This window comes from Pteropus vampyrus, unplaced genomic scaffold (genome assembly GCF_000151845.1).
Source record: "Pteropus vampyrus isolate Shadow unplaced genomic scaffold, Pvam_2.0 Scaffold123, whole genome shotgun sequence".
Lineage (NCBI taxonomy): Eukaryota > Metazoa > Chordata > Mammalia > Chiroptera > Pteropodidae > Pteropus > Pteropus vampyrus.
The window spans coordinates 5,259,603-5,269,423 of NW_011888904.1; the positions used below are offsets into that span (position 1 = coordinate 5,259,603).

The following is a 9,821-nucleotide window of genomic DNA, read 5'->3' on the forward strand; positions in this document are numbered from 1 at the left end:
ATGTGGAATCTAAAGAACAAAATAAACAAACAAAAACAGAAAGAAACTCATAGATACAGAGAACAATTTGAGGGTTATCAGACGGGAGAGGGATTGGGAGGGGGTAGATGAAAAGGGGGAAATGATTAAGAAATACAAATTGCTAGTTACAAAAGTCATGAATATGTAAGGTATAGCATAGGAATATAGCCAATAATATTGTAATAACTATGTATGGCGTTGGAGGGGCATTAGTTTAGTGGGGTGATCACTTATGAGTTATACAGATGTCTAATCACTATGTCGTACACCTGAAACTAATATAATAATGTATGCAAATTATAAAAAACATATTAGAAAAAAGAACTCTGGAACAAAAATGTTGGCTTAAGAGAGATTTTAGTTCCTACATCACCACCAAAGTTTTGGTCAAATTCAGTAAGATTTGAATGAGCTTACACATTTATATGTATCATAATAATTAAAACTATCGAAGTATTCAAATTATTGTTATAGACACCCTTGGTGACAAATGCTGGTATATTTTCCTATAAAAATATTTTTATATTTTTGACAAGTGAGTTCAGAACATGGTCAGAGATGATTGAAATGTGCACCAGATAATTAAGCTGTCTAGTATTATGTTAAATTCCCTCTGGAAATTTGATTATGTCAATGCAGCTTAAAACCATTATTAAGAGATGGCTTATGTCACATGCTAATTTGCTTTATTGCGCTAAGAATGAAAACTCAGCTAAATGTTGATTATATCTTTTTTAAATACCCTCTAGGACTAACACCACAGTTGACATAAACTTTTTCCTGAATTCCATAAGCCATTTTAAAAATTGATACAAGTACATATTTTATACATTTAAACCATGGTTCAACTAATCGTGATGTAGTATGGCTTTTATATATACTGGTTTAGTACCTCAGATTAATTTCATAATTATAAAATCAGTTTAATTGTATAATAGCTTCTTATTTAATTTGGAAATTTAAAAAAATTTTATTGACTCACATTTATTACTTGCTATCTGCCATTGACCAGTTTAACACCAGAAATAGCATTAGCATGCCATTAAACAGAATCTCAGTAAATTTCCATTTTAGCAAAACTCGTGAGCTACTATGATTAAACTTTGATGTTATATTTTATTTCACTTGCATTACTAGGTACACATTAGCATTATTAATTCTCTGTACCTTTCAAATCCTGGTTCAAAGTAAGCAGGCATTGGAAATGTTGAATTTAGTTCTTAAAGTCTCTGGTCACAGAGGTAGTACTCTCATGAATTAGTGACCAAATTCAAAGGTTCTTTAAGCAGTTCTGGTGACCAAAGGTCCAGAACAATACACTTTGAATGAACAGGTCTATGTTCTTTCAGGATAGTCTGTGTAAGCAGTCATTAATTAGGAAATTAAAAAACCTAAAATCTGGATTGCATCTGGCCCTGTTGTGAACTCACTTGTCAAATCATTGCCTATATTCATTCAATAATCAGATCATAATCATTAAGTTTGAATGATTCATCAAAAGCCAATTAGTGCACTTAGGATTTTATTTCTTGGTTTTTAAAGCTCACCTACCCCAAACTCCTGTACAGTTTATGGAATGCCATGAATTAAGGAGTAAGAGTGAGTTAAAGACATTTCTCTTTCTATTAAAAAGGTTAATAATTTGTTTAATTTAAGTGGTCTGTCTTTATTATAGTATTTAGTACATATTACTAAATTTTAATATTTATGAATTTCTACTTGTGTTTAATTTTATCTCTTGAATTTGAAAGGAAATATTCAGGCTCAGTCCAGTTTGCACACTCTAATTTCTCTCTGTAGTCCTTAAGCCACAAGTAATCGCTCTTTATAAGAGATGTATAGAGTGCACTGATTTATGATGCACTAATTTTTCTTCTCCACTGTGACATACAATCATGTGATGTCTTGATAGCACAAAAACATTAATTGCTAATATATTTAGTACTAAAAAACATCAAATCAAATCAAATGAATTTTCTGGTTTCCATCTGATTTTCAGTATGAGCACTGGCATTGCCTTTTTCTGGAATTAGTTACTAACCCAATATATTCATTCTATTAGCATTATTTAGCCTCTCTTGGCATTATTTTCTTTGAAACTCTTGCATATCACACCAAAAGCTCGTAGGTTTTAAAATGAGAAGAACCTATAAAGCCCATCAATATGTTTTCTAAGTCAGTCCAGGAGGCACAGACCCACAGAGAACAGGGACATTGAGAGGTCTTTATTATTCCCAGAAGGAAAAAAAAGAGAGAGAGAGAGAGAATTGATAACCTAGGCTTTGAAACATAGTCCAGCATCCCCAAATGCTGGGTTTACAATGCTGATTGTATCTCTCCTTTCTGTCTGTGTCCTAGATTATCCTGGAGAGTTCTGATATCCTATCTCTTGTTTCCCTTTCCAGATTATGCAAAATCCATTAGAGCAGACTGTTAACATCTCTACATACTCCAGACCTCATGCTTATCTCCTTTGAAACACAACCGTGGTGTCATCCTGTCTTGTTCATTCAATTGTCTAAGTATATCTTAGTTTCCTTTCATCTTGGAAGCTATTCCAAAACACTTGGAATTACACAAGTGCTCGAGCTCTCTTCTCTACAACCATGACTAGGTTGTTTTCTTTGCCCAGCACACTCTTGACCTTCCTTTTTGCATCACTAACTTCCAGTCATCTTTCAAGGCTGTGCTGAGGCATTTTTTTTCTTTACTCCATGTAAATATTCCTGACTTGCCTTACCCTCAAGTGGGATTTCTTGCCTCGCTTTTATCTGCTGCCTCGTCACACTCTGTACATCCTCCAATCATTTATTACATGGCATAATCATTAATCGTTTATTCATCTCTTTCTTTCTTTGGACTCTTTGGAGGCTAGAGATGTTGTCTTTTATAGTAAAATTCCAAGTAACGGGTGCCCAGAAAATTAGAGAGCCACAGCGAAGATTTGTGGGTTGAATGAATAAATGGTGATGTGTGGTTTAGATTTAGACAGAGAAGCCTGACCTTTAGCTGAGATGTATGTCTATTTTTTATGAGTCATTTTCCTTCCTATTTGACTAATACAGTTTCTCTCCAGAGGCAAGAGAAATTATTATCTGCATTCCCATAAAATCTTATCCTTCCAAGAAGACACAAATCTTCTCTGATGTCAATCAAAAAGTGGCATCTGACGCTCAGAGGATTGACAGAACTGCTCAAGTGCATATGCACCTGCAGCACTGTTTAGAAATACAAGTGAGTCATGATATGCACAAACTCAGTGCATGTCAGTCATTTTCTTTACACTCAAGATGGTAGTGGGGAAATATTTATTGTGCTTTATAAATTATTCACAATTGCATTTGTTTAAATGCTCGACAGTGATGCATTTGAAACGATTCAATATACAAAGCTATCAATATTGAGGCAATCTTTCAGTTACTTATCTGTTATCTAAAGTGTGGCACCACTATATAACTGGAGAAACAACTGAAATCTCAGTGAGCAACCTAGAATGGTATTCTAACAAAGTATGTGGAAATGACAGTAAATAAAAGTCCATGTTAAGGACATATGGACTATGAAGAGGACAGATAAAGGAGGATGACAGAAGTTTTATCAGGATTTTAAAACAAAATAACATGTCTACATTACTAAGAAAGTATCTTGCATTTTGCATAAAAAGAAAGTAATCAGATTTCGGCTTACTTGAACTCAGAGACAAAGCTATACTGGTATGGAGGATGGGGAGAGTATACTAAACTGCAGTATAAACTTCTTCTTGCCCTGAATTAGTTTAGTTTGTCACATAGTGCATATGGAAGAAGAGTAAAGATGTTTACTTTTTCTCCAGGAAATAAAAGTGTGGATTGCTATGAGTTGAAGTGTAGTGGGCCCAGAATTAGTTCCTGGCAACTTTCTGTGTCTGGCAACTTTCAGTTATAGAAAGGACGGAGAGTTTTTTCATTCCTTTTTATCACCTTCCTGATGATCTTGTTCTGGTATTTGCTTCAGCAGTTTCTCTCCCTCCCTTGGGATCTCCAATCAGCTTACAAATTTCTCCAATATTATCGCTTTTTCCCTTCAGCTACTATTCCAGGTTTTACTCCTTTTCTTTATCACAAGTCTCAAGATTTACTAATGCTTAAAATTTCCACTTTTTCATTTCTATTTTTTTCATCCAATCAGGCTTTCAAATTCACCATGACGACTTTTATTAAAGCAATCGATGACCAAATAGTGCTGAAGCCAAGACCTATTTTAATTCTACCTGTGACTCACCTCTAAATAACATTTGACACAGTTGTTCACTCCCTCTTGAAACATTTCATTCTCTAGGCTTTTCAACCCCATAGGTCTTGTTTTCTTCCTATCTCACCAGTTGATTCTTCTCACTTTGAGGTGCTCCAGGGCTCTGTCCCTGCATCTCCTTTTCTTATATACACTCTAGACTACTATTTTTTTTTTTTTTTAGATGAGGCAACCCTTGGTTGACCTCACAGATTGCAAGGACCTTGTCAGCTTACAATTCCTTATTTTTTATGTTTTACGCCTACGGCACCTGGTCTTCCTAGGTGGTCTCCCATCCAAGTACTAACCAGGCCCGACCCTGCTTAGCTTCCGAGATCGGACGGGACCATGCTCGTTCAGGGTGGCACGGCCGTAGACTAGACTAGTAAATTTAAGTACCACCTATACTCTTTATTCTCCAACCTGGACCTTGTATATTCAAGTGTCTTCTTGATATCTACTGTAGGATTCCTGTTAGGAATCTTAACAAGTCCAAAGAGTTTCATTGTGTTCTTTCCTCTTACCCCCACTCCCGATACTCCTGCCAGATCCACTTCCCTTAAAGCCCTCTCCGAGTCACCAAGATTGTACCATCATGTACACCAACTGCTCAGGCCAAAAACTAAGACATAGGCCTTTAATCCCTTTTTCTCTTCACATAACTCATTAATCCATCAGTAAATTCCTTTCACTCCGAAATATATCCTGAATTCAATCTGTTCATCATTTTACTGCTTCTAGAGCAAGCCTCTATCTGTTACCTGGACTAATGTGACAGCCCCTCACTAATCTCCCTGCCTCCACCACTTTATGTCTGGCATTCAGTTCTATGCATAGCCAGCAGAGTGATCTTTTAAAAAATCTAAATCCACATCATTCCTTTGCTTAAGCTTCTCACTCCAGCAAGAGCAAAATGTAAATTCTTTACCCAATCCCTGAAGTGATCTGGCCCTGCTGCACTCACTCACTCCACTTGTGTGGTCTCAAAGCCATTCTGCTCCAACCTTGTACTTGAAGCCCCTTCTTTTTTATGCAAAGTGGAAATACTCTTCCCCAGACGACAAATTCTTTCTCACCACTGAGGCCTCTGCTCAAATTTCTGGGCTTTCTATCTAACATTGGTAGCCTCACTGTACCACCCACCACCAAATCCAACATTTTCTTCATAGAACACAATTTTATCTTCTTCAGAATGCTGGCCAATATGGAAATTATCTTACTTGTTTTTTGACTATTTTCTCACTACTAAAATGAAAGTTTCTAGACGGCCTAGACACTTGATCCTCACTATGTCCTCGGGGCATAGATTAATGTTCAATAGCATTTGTTGGCTGACTGACTCACTGACTCAGGATGCCTCTATGTCACATTAAAATTTATCTTTCTACTGAAAACTTCAAAGGTTCATTTTTAGACTGATAAGACACATCCGAGAGGAATTATGTTGGAGTGGTTGACCTGTAGAAATCTTTCTTTGCTAACTCTAACTCCATCCAAAACTGTCTGCTGCTTTCTTTGCTTCCACTTCCACCTCTGTCTTTGTTTTGATCTTGATCTATTTTAGTCTCTACATTTCTTTAACTAAACATTTACCTACTTTGTGGATCTGTTTCCAGTTTTATCGCCTATCTATCTATCTATCTATCTATCTATCTATCTATCTATCTATCTATCTATCTATCTATCTATTATCTATCTATCATTTATTTTTAAAGCAAAGGACTTCCTTTAAAAGGAGAACAATAATGGCAAGTGACTGTATTTACTGAGTATTAGAAACCATTATCATCATAGTTAAACAGTTTGCTGCTTTGGCTATTGTCTTAAAAAGAAAAGACATTTTAGCTATTATAAAAAAAAAATTGTGATGCAGCTCTTTGCTGCAAAATTGGATATCTGTGGATCAAATCATGTTTTCTAAAATATTCTCATACAGTATTTCTCAATAGAACAGTGCTACTCCATTCAATACTTTAACATAATGTTATAGAGAGGCCCAATTTAATCTTATGGTGTTTGAGGTCATATTCACTTCCAGAATAACTCATGTTTCTAGGCAATATATTTTAGATATATTTTCATTTAGAAAATATTTGTTGAATTGCTCCTTTGTGCCAGGCACTGTAACATATATTGGGAATGTGATGGGAATGAACAAAACAGACATATCATCTGTCTTCATGGACCTTAGAGTCTTAAGGGGGAGGTAGATATTAATAAAATAAAAAATAATAATGGGTAACGATTATTGGATGAATGCTCACTGTGTGCCAGGCAGTGTTCTGACTGTTTTATAACTATTAACTCATTTAATCCTTACAACATCTCTCTATGATGTAGGAATTACTAACATTTTACAGAGGAAGATCACACAACTAGTATGAAGCCAAGACGAGATTCAAAATCAGTCTCAAGAAGCCATACATTTAATCACTATATTTTACTACCTGATGAAACTTGTCAAAAAAAAAAAAACGAGAGGCAAGAATCATTTCAAGTAAGTTCATAATTGTAATGATAAGTTCTATGAACCTAAGGTAAAGAGTATAAAGAGTATGTTCCAGAGTGACTAGTCTGGGGAATCAGTGAAGATTTTCTTAGGGAAGAGGTGTTAAAACTGAGATGTGAAGGATTTAATTAATTTATATTTAATTCCCTCCAACCATGTTCTGCCCCACATAATACTAGAACCTTCTTTTCAAAGGCATACAGAGGCTCCTCATTGACAATTTGATAGTTAATTCATTTTTCTGACCTTACTACATCCTACAATATAATCAGTCTCTGCTATTGTTTAATGTTATGCAAAGTCAGAACAAATAAATATGGGTCAGATGCATGTAAAAAAACTCCCTGGGCAGCCATGGTCTGTCTCAGGATGAATATGAATTCAGCATGAATATGACAACTTCAGTAATAACCCTAAAAAGTGAATGATAATTTCCGTTCTTCTGTGACCCATTCTAGCCACTTGTAGGGAAAGTTATAGTTTGGAGAGGAAGTATTTGAGAATATCATAATCAGATTATGCAATCAGGGCATTGGAGGGACTGACACTATTGCATTTAATTTATGACACATTAGATAAGAAATCATTTCAGAGAAATGGTGCCTTTCCTTCGTAATGCAGGTCATTGGGAAAATAGTCCTCCCTGCCCTAGAATGTGCTGCCAGAGGGGGTCATCATGGGTTCTTTTGAGGCAACAGCTCATTTAATTCCCAGATAGACCAGGAAGCTTAATTTTGTTCCTTGGACACAGACTTCACTCTTTACCCCAACATTTATTTAAAAATATAGAATGTTGCACACAAGGGAGACCAAGAGAAAGAAGGGGAATGACTGCATTGCCAAATGACTAAGTCCAAGAAGATTGATCTTCTTTTTCTTTTTTTTAACTTGCAGATGAAACTCACAGATTTCAGGAAAGAAATCGCAGACTCGTAATGAGGTGGTGAGACTAAATCAGCAAATGATAAGAAACATCCCAACAGCAATTATTCAACAGCCACTGAAACTTGCAAAAGATGCCAATATTTCCCAGGAGGGTAAACAATCATGATGTTGAAATGTCAACTGTGGAAATAGTATGTTAAAAATGCAGTGCAAAATTTCCCAGCAGTATATTTTGTCTTATGGAGTGTAGCATTATGCACGACAGTCCACAGTAGCCCTAGGGTTGTAGCTACATCAGCAAAATTGTCTTTACTTCTCTGTCCATGGTAATAATGAATGTACTGGGGACACACTGGCTAGCTTAATTTATTATCACCAATAATTGTTTACATCTAATACGGTTATGATGGAATTCAAACTCAAATCCTATATACACCTCTTTGCTCTTCTTTATGGCTAGTTTATTGTCTGATCCTACATATCTTTGGCACAGTCAAGAAAGGCCTCCTTTTTAGTTGTCCTGGTGATGCCGTCTTTGTATGTCTTTTAAAACATCTCAGATTGGCAGCTCCTCAGAAATGAGAAATGGATATAGGTGGGAATCATCTTATTTAAGAAGTAAACTAATTACTAATACACTTATCTCTCTAGTTTAAGATAATATAGAGGCAATTGTTTTCATCTTTAATTTTGTCAGATTACTAATCCTAAGGATTTGGGATTAGTAGATAGTGGACTTTTACATTCCTCATGGTATGCTAGGAGCCTCTGGGTACAAGCTACTCTTCTTCATACTTAATATTTCTGCCAAGGAGGAGAGCGGCAAGGAGCATGAAGTCAGAAGTTGCTCTCTTCTCTTTTGATAGTCCTTTAGCAAAGGTTTCCTCTTAACGTTAACCAATTGCATCTTGCTGATTATCAGGTGGGGAAAAGAGGGAGTTCCTCAATGCAAAAAGCCGGTGGCGGGGGAGGGGGGGGGCGCGGTCCTTGGAGGTACTGTATTTGTAACAGACTTAGATAAAAAGAGAATGAGAACAATCTTACCATTTGGATGAAAGGTCTAAAATGAGTTAGCTGATGAGAATGAAGTATTTTTCATTCTAAAGGGTTCTGGGGCCGTATAAGTATTCGAGTGCTAATAATAGTCCATAGACCACTAAGTGACTAATGCAATCCCATTTTAGGACATGAATAGCTAATTGAATTTTATGATCTTTCAGAGATTTAGTATTATTTATTATGGGGAATGTGTTATCCAATGATGGTGAGACTAGCATCATATGCCTTTTCAATATCTTTTCAAAAAAGATCATGTGATTTTGTGATGATTTTATACATAGAGCCAATTAAAACATATTTTGCTCCATAGGCACTAGGGTACTATGTGATAGTATTGCTAAGCCATAGTGGGAGTAGAATGTTCTGCATGAAAGGAGATGGGGTGTTGTGGTTTAGCTCCTCCCCATGAGCTCAAGGTCATAGATATTAATGTGATTTGGGAATTATCTATACGACACCTACCATGATAAGGTTCTAGTTACGTGATTATAATTAATAATGAATGAGTCATTTTGGTTGAGAGATCCAGAATTAAATTTATTATCTGTTCAAGGCACGGATCTTCAGAAATAATGGGAAAATGATTTGTCTTATGCATTTCTATGGCTAGCCTGATATTTTTATATGAGATGAGTGAGCTTCTAGCTCCAAAATTATAAGGCCTACACTAATGTCTCCCAGATGTTTATTAAAACTCCTCAAAGTAGTTTTAATAAACTACTTTGGGCTCTCACATAAAATTTTTCAGTAAATCCCCAACATGAATGTAGGACATATTTTATGAATCCCACATAATACTGGGAAGCTCAAGATTGAATTTTTAATTGTTGTAAATGTTTTCGAAAAACCTTTGAAAAGAATTGAAAATGATCATAACACACAGGCAATTTTAAAATGCTCTAATAACCTTTGGCAATGAACTCACTTTTTTAACGGCAATTTTATATTTTCCCAGGCATATACTGTGTCGCAATCCTTTAAGTATTTTTTTTTCTCTTTTGAAACTGATTTTTTCCTAGGAAGATGGGTTGCTTATGATTTCTAGACATTGAATGTGAGTAAGGGAAACTAATGGTAA

At 35.7% G+C, this 9,821-nt stretch overlaps 1 protein-coding gene and 1 pseudogene across 1 annotated transcript in view; both read right to left on the reverse strand.

The window, feature by feature from the left end:
• Window positions 1-9,821, reverse strand: part of GRIN3A (glutamate ionotropic receptor NMDA type subunit 3A) — a gene marked incomplete at its 5' end in the record, with an annotated part of 152,984 nt that overhangs the window by 118,694 nt on the left and 24,469 nt on the right. Inside the window, one exon of the mRNA XM_023534238.1 lies at window positions 5,434-5,485. Within this exon, the coding sequence (XP_023390006.1) occupies window positions 5,434-5,485 (52 nt within the window). The remainder of the gene's footprint in view (window positions 1-5,433; window positions 5,486-9,821) is intronic.
• Window positions 4,550-4,668, reverse strand: LOC111743856 (annotated as a pseudogene).